Source organism: Muscardinus avellanarius (assembly GCF_963383645.1).
Source record: "Muscardinus avellanarius genome assembly, chromosome: 3".
Taxonomy (NCBI): domain Eukaryota; kingdom Metazoa; phylum Chordata; class Mammalia; order Rodentia; family Gliridae; genus Muscardinus; species Muscardinus avellanarius.
Window position 1 is genome coordinate 154506108 of NC_137788.1, and position 19051 is coordinate 154525158.

General features: G+C 39.6%; 1 protein-coding gene across 1 annotated transcript in view; it reads left to right on the top strand.

The window, feature by feature from the left end:
* MCTP2 (multiple C2 and transmembrane domain containing 2) overlaps positions 1-19051 on the top strand; it is a gene marked incomplete at both ends in the record, with an annotated part of 168067 nt that overhangs the window by 68137 nt on the left and 80879 nt on the right. The window contains 2 exons of the mRNA XM_080691701.1: positions 13114-13216; positions 14934-15036. Of these exons, the coding sequence (XP_080547827.1) occupies positions 13114-13216; positions 14934-15036 (206 nt within the window). The remainder of the gene's footprint in view (positions 1-13113; positions 13217-14933; positions 15037-19051) is intronic.

Consider the following 19051-nt stretch of genomic DNA (forward strand, 5'->3'; position numbering starts at 1 on the left):
TTAGCCACCTACGTGACAGATGCTGTTTGCCAAGGGACTTGATGTATGCGGAGTGTTTTACAGCATAGTTCTACCTGTGGAGATTATTTTGGATATGTTTTATTTTTCACCTCATGTTTTTAGACAATGGTCTATTGTCTTTGTTCTTCCTATACAAAAACAATTGTACTACCCTTGGGTAATATCTCAACTTCTTAGACTGAATAATCTTAAACTTTGGAAAGTACATTTTAATTTTAAGCACATACTATTTCAAAGCTTACGGAAAATATAAACTTAGTTTGTAAATGTAGTTTTCTGCCTCAGAGAACCAACAGAAGGGGCTATTCTGCAATCTTCTTATAGAAAGTGATTACGCCACCTTAAGGAAGTACCCAGCAAGCGGATGCAAAAATGTGTCTGCTTTTTTTCAGAGGTGGGAACAAGAAGATAGAAGTTTGAAGGATTGTATATTAAATAATAAATTGATTATTTAATATATGGTAATACATTTGTAAATGTTTATAGGATTGTTAGAAATTCTTTTTTCTTGTTAGGTTTTTACGGAAACATTCAATGTTTCACATATGCCTTTGGCAACAAATTCAATTATTTCTTACGTGCCTTTGACATTAGTAGTTTTATTTCCACTAAAACATATTTAGAGCTACCAACTAGTTTTTCAGAGTATCTTAATGTTTACTTCTAAGCATTTAGATACAGCTCTTTTTGAATCCACATGTGTTACTGTCTCAGGAAATATCTTAAGTATCAAGAACTTATTTATGCCTTCCAGCAGTATTTTAAAAAATTCCTTCTGTACTTGTAGCTTTTTGATCTCCAGCAACTAATTATAATTATTTCAAAGTTGTATTTTAAGTTTGTCTTTACAATGCCATCTCTATGAGGAAACACTTTTTTACAATATATTTACTGCGCCAATTCTATCAGGTGTTATCCATCAAGCACCCCAACACTGGTATCAAGAAGAGCTATTTTAGGTCAGTATATGATCTGCAAAGAATACATTGACTACTTAAATAAGTTACATAGGAGAGGGAACTTAAAATATGAGTATTTTTAAATACTAGAAAATAAGCTGGGTGTGATGGAGCACGCTTGCAATCCCTGCGCTTGGGAGGCGGAGACAGGAGGATTGCGCAGGTTTGAAGCCAGCCGCGCTGGCTTAAGAGACCCTGTTTCCAAATATAATATAATATTATATATATATATATATATATATATATATATATATATATATATATATATATATATATATATATTAGGTCTGGGAGTGTAGCCTGAAGGTAAAAGGGCATCCAGGAACCCCAGTACCACCAAAAATAAATAAATAAATAAATAAATAAATAAATAAATAAATACTAGAAAATAAGGGAAATCCTTTTAGGAATAACTTGGGGGAAGAAATGTTATTTTTGTTGTGAAGTTTCTAATCAAAATATTCAATACATAGTTTTGGAATACTGAAGGCAACCTTTACTTCTAGCACCAGGAATGTTTAGGGAAGAAGTGACTGTTTATGCTTTAAAGCCAGCATTTACCAGTCAGACTGACTTGATAAATGAGTGGTCCTCTATTGCAGCTGATCAGGAAGGAATTATTCACTGGAAAATAAAAAGGAAAGATATTTACTCTGGGCAACCAGGGACATTCTCTAAAGAATGATGGTAATCCTAAACAGAGTACAAAGGGATAACTTAACCATCCTTTGTACTTTTATCTACCCAGCAATATCCATCTCTAGTGGTAATTGTTCCTTAAATATAACACTAAGTAAAAAAAAATAACACTAAGTACAGTAACTGCTGCTTTACGTGTGTGTTAATTGATGTTTTGATCATCTGTCACCAGAGACTCAGGAATACTGATAAAGCCAAAGTTCAAGGTGGACAGGTTGGGCCAATGGTCCAAAGCGTGAGTCAGTTATTGTTTGCAGGGTCTCTGGATCTAGTCTTCTAGAGGGAGAATTGATGCCAATGCTGTGATCTGTTCTCAGTGGTTGGCTAATTTTAAAGCCATCTATTTCTTTGCAAGTAACAGTTAGAAAAAGAAGAATGAGCCTTTCAAGCCTCTATGATCAAATGAGTATATTCTGTGTTGTTATTGATGTTATGGTCATATAGAAAGAAACTAAAATAGAATACCCTTTACTAGTATTTTAGTATTGGACTAAAATATATATGTTACAGTTAATTGCTCTTCCATGATAATATTTTCTTATAGGAAGGCAAAATGTTAATCTGTAGCTTTTCAAATGTCACAAAATATATTAGTAATCTAAATCCGCATATATTACCAATATTAAGATATTTGCAAAAGACTTTATAGGTTCTCATGTAAAATATATTTTTTAAAATTATGCGTGAGTTCTTTTTTTTTTTTAAAGATGCTATCATATGTGATTGAAGCTATTCATTAGGAATACATTTGAACATATATATCTTGAGTTTTTTAGAGTTTCTGAATTTTTTATATAAAATACCTTTTAAAATAATTAAAAATGATCAACTTTTTCTTAGGGTTCCTCCTTCTAAAATTGGTGGAAGGAGCTGGGCGTGGTGGCGCACACTTGTAATCCCCGTGCTTGGGAGGTGGAGAAAGGAGGATCGCATAGGTTTGAAGCCAGCCTCTCTGGCTTAAGAGACCCTGTTTCCAAATAAAAGTATAAAAATAGGTCTGGGAGTGTAGCATGGAGGTAGAAGAGATTCCAGGAACCCTAGTACCACCAAAAAATAAAATTAGTGGAAGGTATTTTATTGTTCTAAGGTTTAGGCCACCATTAGCTATGGATAGCCTGGAAATCCTGCCAGATGTTTTGATTAAAGACTTTGCCTCCCAAACTCAATATGCCCTGCATACCTTACAATTCTCAAATAATGGTTTATCCAGTCTGATACCATTGCCTTTGTAGGAACCAGACCACATTCTTGATTCATGAAGCAAATTAAAATCCTTTGAGACCCAAGGTGAACAGAGTTGTGTATAATGTTTGAGACCAACATAACTTCATTCCGCTATTTTAATACAAATAATCTACATCTTAATGAGTGAAAGGGAAACAGACATCTTGTTGTGGACAAAGCTGAGACATGGTTAATGTAGTATGTCCCCTACCCACAGTGGAAACCCATGAAGACAGATTAGGGGTATACCAGATTCATGGATTAATACTTCAAATAAAAAATAGTTTATCTCATAAACTATCAAAAGATAAAAAACACACAGTGGGTTAATAGAACGAATTAGAGAGTTGAATTATTTTCTGGTCAGAACTGCATTACAAAATGAGAAGACTTATCTAACATATGAAGGAATAACAGGCCGTGGAGGGCAGGGGCCTCTTCTGTGCTTAATACTTATAGATTGGTTCAGGATGGCCTAACTGTAACTGAGTGTTGAAACTCAGGTGGATTAATTCAACATATCAGTGCTGAGATCATCATGGTCGCCATTTGTATAATGCATATGCCAAAATTCAATGCTTAGTCAATGGCTCTTCTCTCTCTCTTAGAATCAAAAGATGGTTTCAAGCTGGGTGTGGTGGTGCATACCTGTAAGCCCAGTATTTGAGAGGCTGAGATGTGGATTACAGGTGCAAGGACAATCTGAGAAACTTGGCAAAACATGCACCAACTTAGTGAGACCCTATTTTAAAATAAAAAAAAAATTAAAGCTGGGGGTGTACTCAAAAGTATAATGTCCCTGGGTTCTATACCCAATACTGAAAAAGTGGTTTTATACATTATACTTCTACTTTCCTATTAATTATGCTTTCTCTTTATTTATTTTGTTCTTTAAAATAATTCTTCTGTAGCATGACTCCCATTCTCTGCAACATTACCCATTTACTGCAACCAGCATAGTACCTGCCCATTAAAAATTCTGACATAATATAGGAGTGACAGAAACAGAATTTTCTTTTATTTACCATGGCAATAGTAGTAAATGAACAATCTTTCCATGCCCAGCTCAAGGTAGATGGTATTAATTCATATAATAACACTATAGCAAGGTTCTCCCTATCTCTTCCTTTTGCGGGACAATCCTTTTTGTGGTCCTATAATTATACTAACCCATACGTCATGATGAGAAGCTGAGAGTCATCAGGTGATGGAGGATAAATTACTCAGGTGGAGCTGCATGCTCTCTGAAATTCCAACAAGGATTTGTATTTTATCCTTGAAACTTGTGGACACTTGTTGCCATTCTCCAAACCCAGCCAACAACCACCAGGAATTTCCAAATATATCTGGGGCCTCTTGACATCTTAGCAGGAACCGTCACTAGGACCCTTCTCTGCCACCTCTGTTAATAAATGAGGCAATTAACAAATTAGCATAGCCTCAAAATATTTTTGAAATAAATACTAAAGGCAACATGTTTTCAGGCAAGAAGAGCAGCTTATTATGAGATGGCCCTGTTGGATAAATACACACGTTAGGGAAATACTGGTGTCTGATCCAGGAGAAGAAAGGTATGTTTAATTCGATAACTCCCTGTTGTTTTCTTGGGAACCAAGTACAGTAACCATACCTGCTTTTATGTTTTTCTATGGGAATAAAATGAGCCTGGTGGCAGAACTGGTAATTAAAATGTTTAACTGAATGCCTACCCTGAGTGAACAGATGCAGGCTTAGGAAGCTTAGGATCAGTAAAAGAAGGCTTTGTCCTCCTTCTGTTCACCCTCCATCCTTTCATTAGAGGACTTCAGATGAAGGTGCTGGTGTGCATCATCAGAGTAGATGAGGGCCTTGCTCAAAATCAGAGAGCAGTATTTCTAGTTTGGTGGTTCCTTGGCTGTGCCATTAGGAGGAGCTCTTGGCATATCCTACATATAAGTTTGATGTCCCATTACCAGGCTAAAGCAATCCAGTCATTTCAAAGGCGCTTGAGCCCATCCATGTGCCTGGGACTCCTACCTTAATTAAACCAATATTCAGTTCCAAGGTTTATTCATTGATGATATAAATTAGTGCTGCTGACTTTGCCCTTTAACAGTAGCTGCCAGTCATTTTAGTCCTTATGTCTGTAGAATATATACAGAGAAGCTAAGACCCTTGTGTTAGTCTTAGTTCTGACATTCTGTGCCTTCACACCTTTATGGGTATTTTTGAAGGTAAAATTGAAACCTAAATGAATGTTGCCAATGTATATTATGTTTAATAAATATGCCTCATTCTTTATTAAATGTATTTTATTAGAGTATATTTGCTGTATGGAATATTTCAGTAATTGCTCTAATTTTAGGTATTTTGGAAGTATAAATATTGCTAATAACTTTTAGTAGTATTTCATTTACTTTTAGAAATCTACAACTACTATTCTAAGATGCTTTATTCTTTTCTCTTTTTCTTACTTGGAAATGAAAAGATAATGCTTTATAGGAGGGGAATTTTCACACTGAACTAGTTTAGTACTTGCATTTAGTATTTTTATAATCTGGAAATAGATTTATTAATAACTTTTTGGTTCATCTACTTTTATTCCATATAAAAGTATAATTCTCTGAAACTGTTGACCAATTTATTCCATTTAGACTCCACAATATAGAGTAACAATATTCTTTCTACTGACTTTTGAGTCATTTTGGTAGATTATGGCCATGACTATAAGTTTGTTTTGCCTTTTTTTTTATAAACAGAAGACTAGTTGTATCAGAAAAAGAATAGTGCTGTAGTTATTGTTCACAGGGAATTTTAAACCACATGCCTATGCTATAGTTTATTTTCATTGTCTGTCTCTGGAAACTGTATCCATAGCAATACTTCTCCTCTTAAAGATGCCCTATTTCCAAGGGGACAGCTATAATTAGAATTTCCAGAAAGCTCACTGGTGGTGATTGAATGCTTTTAATTTTCATGAGATCTTCTTGGATAACCGAAGCCCAAATTGAGAACTTTTGCAAAAACACATTGAAAAACTATATAAATCTGCCTTTGGCTGGCTGTCTCTTTTAACTGTTTGCCAAGGAACACAGACTCTAGTTGATATGAAATTTGGGAGTATGTAGAAGATTCAGAAGTTGATACCTGAGGAAATGGATTCCATTCATTTCTGCCATGCCCTAAATTAACAGGCACCATGTTCATCTTAATGATGGGGTCCTTAGTAACATCTTAATTGATTTTAGCCAATTTATTTGTCCTGGGTGGGACCCTCTGACAGGCCCTGGTGGCATGGTGGGAGATAGGAATTTCCTTGTGCCCTCGCATGAAGTGACTCAGAGTTAACCAGTGTCTAATAGTCATCATGCTCCTGTGGTCGTGAACAGGGTGTTGAGATTCATTAAAGGCGACCTATGGGACTCCTGTTACTTAGGTGAGATGTCAAGGATGAGAAGGAGTTGGCACCGCAGGGATGAGGGAAACAGGTTTGTTTGTGTTTGTGTGTGTTTGTGTGATGGTACTGGGGGTTGAGCCCAGGGACATTCTATCCCTGAGCTGTGTCCCCAGCCCTATTTTGTTTTTTGATTTTATTGTTGTTGTTTTGGAAACAAAACTTACTAAGTTACTGGGACTGGCCTTGAGTCCACAATCCTACTATCTCAGCCTCTCAAGTTCTGGGATTACACGTATGTGCCAACAAACCCAGCTCAAAAGCATTTTAAAATGAAATAATAGCATGTTCCAAAATTGTAGAGCTTTCCCAAGGGGCTGGAAGGAATCAAGTGAAATTTTAAAATAAAGAGGAAAGTGGGGTTTCAGTTGAGATATGTCTTGGATGGGACAAGACTACATAGGACTAAGGGGTCAGGCAAAGAATCGAGAAAGACTGAATAGGCGAGTGGTCCGATCTGCTATAAAATTAAAACATTTACTCTGGCACCTGTGCGTAATGAGCCTTTTGAAAGGGACTGAAAATAAGAAGAAACTCTGCCAGGGCAGTGGATGCTTGTGGTATTTGGAACATGAGCAGCAGCAGGGGATGAGAGTTAGAAGAAGGAAACATTCTTAGGTCATTAGTCCTTGTTTTTTTTCTACATTTATGCTGTAATATTAAATTGTCAGAAGTTTAGTTAGCTCAGATTTCAGAAAACGAAGTCCTTCTCTTTCTTTTGGTTGCCCTCTGGATCAGATGTGGACCTATGAAATTAAGGTTGGCAGCAAAGTAAGAAGATCTTTGTCTTAGTGACACTGAAAAAGCCACACTTTGTCTTAGAGGAGCCTGGAGCCCTGGGCTTGGAAAGCAGGGCTCACATGAAAAGCTAGGTCCACAAAGAATGGGATCAGTGTTGCCTTTTCTTTTAAACACCTCTCAGTGCCTGGCACAGGGATCTCCACATTGTGGTGGTCCTTAAGTATCTGTTGAAGGAGTGAGCAGATAGATTACCTAGGAGATATTATAATGCCTGATCCAATTGGCACTTGAGTCCTAGACCTCTCTGGAAATTTCCATTATGTGTGTCAAGAGGAGGCCTGGGAGCTCCATTGGGCTTTTGTTTTTGGAGGGAAGTTGGAAGAGCATTGCATAGAAATGTTTACCCAAGTAAAGAAGGACACACAGGCCTCATGCTTATAATCCCAGCATGCGGGAGGCTGAGACTAAAGGATCCCGGTTTGTGGACAGCCTCAGCCACTTAGTGAGGTTTTTGTAACTCAGTGAGAGTTTCCCCTTCACGTAGTAGTCATCTTCCCCTCTGTATTCATCGGTACTCTTGGAGCTATAATCTAAAAGACTGACCATATAACATAGAGGAAAGAAGATTTATTTTCCTAGGGTTTGGGCTTCATTCCATGTGAGGCTAGGGACCATGGATCTCAGGGCATGGTGCAGGCAGGAAGTGGAGAGAGGAACTTCTTACATCATGGAGGCCAGAAGCGAGCGAGAGAGAGAGAGATTAGGAAGAAGAGGTACTATATATAATTCTCCAAATCCGCACCCACAAGGACCCACCTTCCCCATTCATGTCCTATCAGAGTATAATGGATTTGTCCACTGCTGGGATTACAGTCCTCCTGACTCTAGTACATCAACCCCAAACACCAATTTATGAGCACTGTAAAGGGCTATTTTACATCTAACAACATCCTCAGACATAAAAATTCCAGGATGCTCAAATCCCTGCATAAAAGCCCTTATGTTTGCATAGAGCTTGCATGTATTCTCTTATATTCTTTAAATTATCTCTGGATTTTTTATAATACCTAATACATTGCAAATGCTATATAAGTGTTTTTTTTTTTTTACTATATTTAAGGAATGAAAGGTTAAAAAATATACCTGTTCAGTTACAGAGGGAACCACTGTAGGCCAATTATTTATTACATGATCCACCTAGATGGGCTCCATGAATACAGAAGGCTAACTGTGGCCACGTACACATCATAGAATTGTCCCCACCTCCTCAAGACGGATCTACCCATTTTAGCTAAGCAAGCATCCTCTTTCTAAACCTTAAGATTCATCTATACTATGAAATCTTTTTTCAACCAAGTAAAATTTCTCTGAATTTTTATTTGTTCATCTGAGAAATGGCACATGGGTTCAACAGGGAGATAAACAGGGAATCTAGATAGAAGTGTATATGTTTATATTTGTGCATATTGTATATGTTGTATATATGGTGGATACGGTGGCTGTGTCTGCCTTAGGACCCATACGTGAAATACAGAGGCTAAGCATGGAATGGGAATCTACAGAAGCAGGATGTCAGAGGTTCAAAGATAGCCCCCAGTCAAAGGTCAGAGATGGCAGAAACTCCAACTGCCCTGAATGAGTGTGAAGCTAAATTTCCTATGACAAGGTGGTACCTGGAGAATAGCAGAGAGCACAGGAGGAATCCCCTGCCCGTGGCAGCCCGGTGGTCTTTGCGAATCAGGGCCTGGGTGGCTGCTGGGTTAAGAGTGGGTGCCCAAGAAATGGGTTGCAAATGAATTCTGTGACCTCCCTCCAAATACATTTACAACTTCTCATTCCACTTTCTAAACTGATAGAAAAGGGCCGCCATTTAAATGAAAATCCCATTAGCTGCTGTTCAAGGAATATATATGGGTGCTGACCTGGTCTTGAAAAAGAGCAGAAGCTCTTGAGTGCACGGTGCTAAGACAACATGAAACTGTCTCCAGTGGTGTCACTGCGTCTAGGTGACAGGGCATCTAGACATAAGGGAGGAAGGTCATCTAGATATTTTACTTCAGTAGGTGGAGTGAGGAGGAAAACTGTTCTCTTGGTACCATTGGTAACTACTTGGACATTTCATTTATTATGGGAAACCATTATTATCCCAAATAAAAAATATTTATCATTTAAGCCTTACTTAAAAGAAAGAAGTCAATCCATAATGTGTACATAAATTACTCTAGGAACATTTTAATGTCTGTGCCTCCTTCTTCTGTTTACACTGCGATATTAATAAATGCAGCATTTTAATGAGCTTTGACTGAATTATGTTCAGAGAGTTGGTGCAGTGTGGTCCGTGGAGACACATAACTGAAGTTCCTGGTTTCTGGCGGGAAGTCTGTTCCTCATTAGCTGGGACAGCTCGGAGCGTGCCTGCTCGGGAGCGTGGGAGCGGCGGCACGAGCCCACCTGTGCCTCCGCAGGATGGGGCGCTCTGCCCTGCTGTAAAGCAACCCCAGGGCTTTCATTAAATGTGTCAGACGGTTTCCCTGGAGCAAGTGCTGATGGCATGTCATGCTGGTGTCTCTGGAGGAGCAACGCTGACACCTACTAATAGTCTGACAAACGGTTAAGTAGCTGTTTGGGCTCGGGTTGGGGAATCGAGCGTGCCCCACCTGAACATCCAGCCCAGAGCATGTGTTTCCTCCACATTCACAGTTGTTGAAGTGGAAGTCTGGTGTTCTGTATTGGCAAGCTCCTCCCAGTCCTGTGCATCCCTTTCCTGGAAAGATGCAGAGCCAGAGTAACCTGTCTTGAAATAAGCAAGACTCTTCTACAGCAGCAGATGGACTCCTGTGATAGTTTGATCTTGACTGCCCAACATCTAAAACTCCTCCTATGTTTGGAATATTTTCCATTGCATGTTTGGGAGATATCAGAACCCACTTTCCTTCATTGAAGCTGGAAACACAGGATTCCTTCCATCAGCTTTGCAGACTGGGGCCAGGGGCATTTGGCTAGGCAAGTGATTCACAAGAGGACTTTTAGCCAGACTTGGTGGTAAAAACGTTTAATCCCAGGTCTTGGGAGACTGAGACAGGAAGATCGCAGGTTTGAGGACAGCTTTGGCTACTTAGCAAGACTTTCCGTAACTTAGACCTTGTTTCAAAATAAAAAGGACTAGGGATGTCGCTGAGAGGTAGTAAAATGCTCCTGAGTTCATTCTCTACCCCCCAAATAAACAAATATAATAGACCTTTGAGTCTGTATTAGATGAGGCCAAAAGGCAGAAATGGAGAATTCATATTGGGAAGCAGATAGCCAGAGTTTAGAAACAAGAGTGCATTCCTTGTAGGAAACAATATTCTCAGAAAGCAAGAACCACACTCTACACTAGACTTTTTCTAGGGTAGGGTATTGGCGGGGTTTCTTGTGCTCTTTGATTCACATTGGATTTTTTTTTAGCCCAATGATTGTCTAGTCTTTTTAGATTCTGTGAGCTGTTTGGTCTTCTCTTAATAAATTCCCTTTGTGCGAAACATAGGGATTTTTCCATTGTTTGCAACTGAGAACCTTGACTCATTCATTTATATCTGTGACTTGATCAATGTCTGGTGGTAAAGGAGATAATGGCGTTGACTTAAAAGCCTTGGCCAGGCATCTAAGTGTCCAGGCCGTGAGTCAGTGGAATGGAATCTCCTGTCTGACCCTCACCCGTGCATCTGCTCCTCTTCTCTCTCTCTTTAAATATCTTCCTCAGGCAGGCCTCTGCACATGCTAGCATCTCTATTGATGTGCAGTACCTCAGAGCTCCTGGTTATTAAGTGAATTAGATACAAGTTCAGTGCCCTGACTGGCAGGCCAGCAGGTCAAGTGGCCTGAGCACTCCCTGCATTAGGCCAGGCCCAGGACTCCTTGGCCATTTGTTGGAGAAGCATCTGTCCTTATGCCCCCAATTAATTTAGCAAGTGCTGCTTTGTAAAGTGCCAGAATACTGCGGAGGCAGGCGCTGTGTTCAATGTCCTACGGACATTATGGAGTCATTTGTCCTGGCTCTGACAGTCCCCATTCCAGGACCCTCTGCCAAGTGTGACTATAGGAGAGAGGGTTTTTTTTTTTGTTGTTGTTGGTTTTTTTTTTTTTTTTTTTTTTTAACTTCGTATCACTCTAAGTCCAACTTTAGATTTGGGAATTTTTGTGTATGTGTGAGTGTGTGTTTGTGTGTGGATGTGTGTGTGCAGCAGGTGTGTTTCTTAGAACGTGAAAGATAAGGTGAATAAAGGAAGTGAGAAGGAAGAAGTAAGGGTTTTTTAAAAATATTACCTTATTTTATTGAATCACACTTTTTTCTATGCTTCATAACACCAAAAACAGCTTGTATGGTCGTATAATGTACTAAAATATGTAGAAACATACATGAGTGTAGCTCTTAAACCACAGCAGTTTTAAATCCTAAAGAGTAGTGCGCGCGCACACACACAGTATTGGAGATTAAACCTTAAATCCGGGAGCATTCCGCCTCTGAGCTACATTCCAAGTGGCCCCATTTTATTTTTCATTTTGAAATAGGGGTTCACTACGTTGCTGAGGCTGATTGAAAACCCGCGGTCCTCCTGTCTCAGCCTCCCAGATCCTGGGATTACAGGCGTGCACCACTGACCTTGGCTCTATTTTGCATTTTCTTTCACAACTACGTGGGGACCTGTAAGTTTTCTTGGGCCGTCAGTTGTAAATATTCCCTTTGAACCTACAGAAAGTTGAGGAAGGAAGCAGAGATGAGATCCACGGTTGTGTTTTTAACTGACATATAGGAACAGTGTCTCAGTACAATGTGGTGTTTTGGTGAGTGCATATGTATATTGTATGACTGCAATGATTAGATGGGTGCATGTGCCATACTCATCAACCAATACACCTCGTCTTTTTCTAGTGGGAACATTCAAAACTTTAGCTATTTTAAAATACGCACACAGTATCGTTAACTATAGTCACCCTGCTGTACAATACAATGCCAGAAGTTATTCCCCCTGTCTTAAGGTATTCTTACTCACCATTCTCTTCCAATTCCTCTGCCCATCCTCTGGTGGCCACTATTTTTCTCCCTACATATCTGAGAACAACTTTTTAGATTCCATATGTGAGTGAAGTCATGCATTTTTTTTTCTTTATGGACCTGTCTTATTTCACTTAATATGGGATCCTCCTGCAGGCTCATCCGTGTTGCTGAATATTGTTCAATGGCGTAGATATGCCACATTTTTTATCTACTCATGATTTCTTATCCTGACTATCACGAACGGTGCTACAATAAGCCTGGGTGTGCTGCTATTCCTTCATCATACTGATTTCATTTTCTTGGAGGAAACTGTGGTATAACTGGATCATGAGGTAGCTCTGTTTTTAAGTGTTTGAGGGACTTCCTCAGCGTTTTCCAGAATGGCTGCACTGATTTGCATTTCCACTAACATTGTACAAGCATTTCCTTCCTCCCCATCCACACCACCATCTGTTTTTTGTCTTTTTGATAGCATCCATTCTCAGTGGGGGGAGGGACTATCTCCTTGTGCTTTGATTTGCATTTTCCTGATTGTGAGGATGAGTAAGTTGACCCTTCTTTCATATATTTGGCTTCTGTATGTCTTCTTTGGAGAAATACTGTTTATTATTTTCAGGTATTTTACCAATTTTAATTGGGTGGTTGTTTTTGTTTGGCTATTGAGTTCATTCAAAACAAGTGCATTCTCTTATGGGCCAAATTGATACCTTCTCCTGTGAGACCTATGTGGTTATCGATTTTCAATGTTATATCTGGTCTATGCAGGGAGAATTGCATATCAGTTCCAATCCCTTAAGATGCTAAATGGCAAACATTTGTAGTCTCTATCTCCTGATTCCCACACAGGGACCACAGAGCCTTTTGGAAAAGGAGTCTCACTGTCCTTCTTTGATCAAACCCAGTTTAATTGTCATGGAAGTGCACAAGTTTTACTCACTTTACTTTTGATCCTTTTAGGACTCATTTGCCTTTGACCAATGCTTGTGTTCTTTTTCCAGGGAAGAGCGATCCCTTTTGCTTATTGGAATTGGGCAACGACCGGCTTCAGACACATACCATTTACAAAAACCTCAACCCTGAATGGAACAAAGTCTTCACATTGTAAGTGTTTCAGCCCCTGGAATGCAGAAGACTGGCTCTAACTTAGAGAACAATTCTCCCAGATATGATTGGGGCAGGCTGATGCTCCTGAGTGGAACTTTCCATTTTTACAAATTTTATTTTTTCTTTCCAAAACCTTTTATCTTTTCACTTTATAGAGTGTAGTGTTAATTATAGAAGAGACCATTCTGAATGGCATAGGAGACATTTGTAAAGTAGATATTTTAGTGGCTAAATTAATCTGTGTGTAGATGGAAGCATCTATGTATCCAGACTAATTCATTCCTGGGTTAAGAGAAGTCACAAATGGAGACCTGCCTTAAATTCAAGTAGCTTATATGTTATAGCACTATTTTAATGCCTGCAAGCGTGTATTCTCACATCATCTATTAGAAAATACAGATTATAAATTCTTAAAGATTTGTGATTGGGTAAGGGCTAATTGGGTGATGTGTGCATATATATCTACACAAGTCTTTAATCCCATTAAGATGTATAATTACACTGCACCAATAAAAAAATTTAAAAATTCACAAAGGCTTTTTTTAGTCTAATTTATCTGAGCTACCCACTGCAGAGCAACGCTCCACCCACTCCATGAAATGTGGGCATTTATTTAGGAGGCTGATAAGTTAAAATTTCTTCATTTACTTGTGATTCTATGACACCTGACCTCCAGGGAAGGAGGTCCCATTTGAATGTGGGTGACAAGGTGGCATGTTATCACCAGGACACTGAACAAATGCTCAGTCTACACTTAGAAGTGAAAAAGTTAAGTTTGCTTAGAAAGCACTTGGTAACATTCGTATAAATTTTCGAGGACCTAGGAGAAGTGATTAGCTCTACGGAGGTGGTCTGCCAATGGCCAGATGTGGTCTGCCAATGGCCAGATGTGAGACTGTTTTCTCAGAACATTACCAGTAGCCATGGCTCTGTTTTCATTACCAATGATGCCAATATGGCTCTGGTTATATATTTTAAAATGTGCACAGAGTTTTGGTATTTCAGGTTTCAAAATGAAATTTGGATTTCATGTTTGCGTTCTTTGAATTTCAGCAAATGGTGACTTTTACTGCCTTTAAAAAAAAAAGAAAAAGCAGCAGGTCATGGAGGCACATGACTGTAATCCCAGTCCTTGGGAGGCTGAGACAGGAGCATTGAAGTTTTCCAGCCACCCTCAGTAACTTAGACTGTCTGCAACTTAGTGAGACTGTTTCAAAATTAAAAAAAAATATTTTGGGGTGAGATATCTCAGAGGTTGAATGCCCCCGTAACTCACTGGATGGGTGCATATGCTCACGTGCATATATATACACACACACACATACTCGGGATTCTTTGCTAATTTATAGAAAATGTGATTTTTATTTTTCTCATATGGAAGATACTTGGAAATTATCTTCCTTTCCCCTTCTTCTTTCTCTCCTTTAGTTCTTCTGTTTCTTTAATAGTCCCAACCTGAGTGCTCGTATGTACAGAAAAATGTCACAGTAAAAAAAAAAAGTTGTTTTTTTTTTTAATGTGGATGTCTGAATCTTCTCTGATGGAAGGCTTGGGAATAGAGTCAGTTTGATTTAATTTTTGGAATTTAATTAAATGGTAGTTTTATACTCTGAGGACACCCAGACTTAATTAGTGAAACAGTGTTTTCAGATCGTCATGGCATAGACTTCACTTGTGTGTTTTGGTGTGTAATACCTGATATTTCTTGTTTCAGTCCCATTAAAGATGTCCATGATGTCTTGGAAGTGACAGTGTTTGACGAAGATGGAGATAAAGCTCCCGATTTTCTTGGGAAAGTGGCCATTCCCTTGCTGTCTGTAAGTTCCTTTTGTTAACCAACAACATGTGAGTTATATGACAGTTGATGAGTTTCCCTGGTCTGAAGTTGCTTTGTCAGAAGTCTGAGAGAAAGAAAAAAAAATCTCCTATTGGTTGCAGAAGTCTACTGTTTTATTTCTTATTCTTATATTTGAAGCATAAACATAATTTCCATGTCAGTCTAATGTTGACTTAACCAACAACAGTGTTTTGATTAGTCTTTCAGTCACTCTCAGTCTTTCTTCCTAAGGGGAGAATTTCTATTTGAAATTCTTATTTTTGCACTTAATAATGAAAAACACAACTGTACTTCTTTAGATCTCCTGACTGCACATTTCTTCAGAAATTAAATGTTGGTAAGTGTGCTTCAGTTCTCAGCTCCACTACAGACCATCTTCCCAAAAGTTCCATTCATCTCTTTAATAGTCATGTATGTAATTGTCTCAAAGTTTTGTAGAAGGTAGCATAGCCCTGTCTTGGAGAAGGAAGAGTGTTCCAGCAATTCAGCACCAGGGTCAGCCAGGAGGGAAAGCTGAATGAAAAAAAAAATATATAAGATTGCAACAGAGGCCAGGTTGGGTGGTGCCCACCTATAATACTAGTATTTGAGAGACAGGAGGATTGCTCACAGGTTCCAAGATAGCCTCAGAAAATTGATGAGATTCTCAGAAACTATGTGTGAGCCTATTTCAAAACAGGAACCAAAAAGGACTGAGTGTATAGCTTGGAAGTAGAACACTACTGAGCTCAATGCAGTAGAGCAGACCTCAAACACAGCCTTTCCATGGGCAAAGGCTAAAAGCTGGGGAGTGAACTGAGCTATTAATTAAACATGAATGTGTGTACAAATGTATTATGTTGGAAGAGATTATTTCATTTTTCATCCAACTTTTAAAATAATTTGTTGGGGAGTCAATGGAAGATAATTTATATCTTCCCAAATGCTTATTTTTCCAAAGCTTTTTGTGCATCTGGGTGGATGGAGATCTCTGTAACTTAGCCAGGAGATTGGTCTCCCTCACACAGTGTTTACAGAGAAGGAGGAGTATTGTACCTCTTAATATATCTTGCTCTGTTTTTGATCGCTTGGTTAATTTCTCCCCAAGTTCTCATATCCCTGATGTTCCTCCAAGTACCTGCTAGAAGCATCTGCTCTCTGCTGCAGCCGGCTCCTGCCAAATGCTCTGAGCTGTCGGCAGCAGGCTATGGGGCTTGTGGAGAGGAGAGGGTGATGTGGGATTCCCCCCTTTTTCATTACATCATTGTCAGTTATTCCTGGAAGAATACATGTAACCAGAATATGGGCCACACTTTGAGAGAGGTCTAAAGGGACTAGAAATAGAAACTCTCCTTTACAAATGAGCTTTCCTCCTTTCATTTCTTGTTTTATGAACATCTCTCCTGTTATTTTTATTGATCTCTTAATAGCATATTTTAATCCTTGCTAGGTGAACATACTAGGTAATTTTTTGAAATACCTCCCTTGTTTTTTTCTTTACAGTTTTCTTTGAGTATTTGGTCTTTCTGTGATCCCAACAATTGACTTAGCTTTCTTCCTCCCTTCTCTTTTTTTCCTCCCCCTCTCCTTGGCAGATTTAACAAATCTCCAGGTACATTAGGGCTCCTTACTGTTGATGGTTGGCATCTGAATGTTCTCTTTCACAGGGAGCTTTTCCTGTGTACTGTAAAGTACTCAGCATTACCTGGACTTCTACACAAGCGATGACCAAGCTCTGTCTCCATGACAGCCACAGATCTGCAGACATTGCCAGAGTCCCAAAAGGACAGATGTTTCTCCCACTAGAGAACCCTTGACCTAAACTTATGCATTTTCCAAAACATGGCTCCTCAGTCCTTAAATACAAAGTAGACTGTGTTGTGAAACAGCTAGTTTGAATATAAGCAGCCTCCCAGCCTCAACTTTTATTTCTGGTTGGTGAGCACTGCCCCCTTGGTCTGTTCGTCATTCACTTATTCAGCAAACATTGACCGAGTGTCACTGTGTCCCGGGCACTGTTTGAGGTGACAGTCCCCTAAGCGTGACCACAGGAAGCTGCTTTCTGGCTCAGAGCTTATGCTATGGTTTCAAGATACATAAGCTGAATGTGGCCGTGCATGCCTGCAATCCCAATACTTGGGAGGCTGAAACAGGAGGATGGAAGATCACAGGTTGGAGACAAGCTTCAGCGAACCCAGGGACATTCGACCTCCAAGCTACACCCCCGCCCTATTTTTTATTCTTTATTTTGAAACAGGGTCTCACTAAGTCGTGTAGGGCCTCACTAAGTAGCTGAGACTGTCTGTGAACCTCGATGCTCCTGTCTCAGCCTCCCAAATGCTGGGATTACAAGCGTGCGCCACCACGCCCAGGTAATACATTTTAAAAAGATGTATTTTAAATGATGAAAAACCAGATTGGAAGAGGGATACAATATTACAGAGCTGGCCAGGAAAGGACACAGAAAAAGGGGCCTTTTGGTAACAATATAGGGAGTCAACCATGTAGATATTGGGGAAAACTTCCAGGCAGAAAGAAGTGGCCTTACTCCAGTGTGGGATAGAGTAAGTCTTTTGGGGAGAATGCCAAAGATAGAACAGGAAAAACATAGGGGCAGGGTGGTGCAAGAAAGACCATAGAGGGCTTTGAAAGCCAGAAAGGTTGAAAGGCTTTTCTTAGTGGGGAATGGGGAACCACAGTATATTTCAAGCTAGAATGCTTTATTTATTTTAAATTATATTTTGTTTCTAATATCAATGGGCCATGGAACATCCAAAAATAGACCCCAGTAGGAGAGGTTTACCTCTGCCTTGTAATCTCTGTTTGGACCGGGAAGCCCCTGGCGTGGTCATCTTGGCGGCTGCTGTTCAGTACGGCTGACTAGACTCAAATCACTTTCTGGTTCCTTGACTGATAAGCTGGGGAAGTGCTCAGAGCCTGCAGTGGAACCGGGGCATGCTCTCCTTCACATGCGATGAACCACCTACAGTGTGCCCTCTCCAAATTAATTGATTCTCCATGCCACAGGTCTAGAGAAAACTGATTTTAAAAATACCACAATCTCATTATAACTTCAAACTGTAAGTCAATCTATTATTCTCTTGGTTGTTCCATTTTCTAATAATTCTAACATGGTTTAAAAGGGTTCGTTTTAAAATCTCCCAGATGGGTTCTACATTTCTTTCTTTAGTTTTTAACCACTGAGCGATGCTTAACCAGCAGGCCCTGTGCTATACAGGTAACATAGGTTAACTCATTCATTCTCTACCTTAACGAGGCATGCTTTATTATTAGGCCAGCTCACAAAGTAGCAAACTGAGGCACAGAAAAGATCCTGTAACCCTTAAGGAATGGGAATGGGCTGTCTCGTGTCAAAGCCTGAGCTCCTAAGAGTCTAGTAGATGGCTACCTACTAAGTAAATAGCTTCCAGAAGCAAGACGGGTAAGATTTGGGCAAGCCCTGTGCTGGGCTGGGCACAGAGGGGGCAGTTGGCAGGAGGGATGGCGCAGAGTTGCAGAGTTGCATGTCTTGTTGGGAGATGCCTGTGCAATGGCTGCACAAGAACAGAAATGGCAAGGGCCAAGGAGAGAAACTAGACAAAAAGCAGAGAGTAGAGGGAGGGAATGAAATTTAAAGAAGACATTAGGAAATGTGTCTGAATTGGGCCCAGAATGAGCAGCTTGTTGTTGGTGACTTCTAAACGGTTTCTTCTAAACAGGGCAAAGCAAGAGGAAAACAGAGGTGCAGGGGAAAGGTTTTGTTCTGGAAATAAGAGGATACCAGGTTGGGGTTAGCCTCCAGCCAGAATAAGCCAGAGAGGTCTGGCTTATGTTCTGAGCAGGAAGATACTGAAGGGTTTTAAGCTGGGGATGGGGAGATCACAGTAGGTAACTTGGAGGAAATTTTGTCTACAGTGTGAAACAGGTCTGGGAGGAATTGGTTTGAAACTTTCAGAATTACATAAACATCAGAGAAAGCTCTTAGGTTTTATAGTGTGCGCTTCTTAGGAAATAGA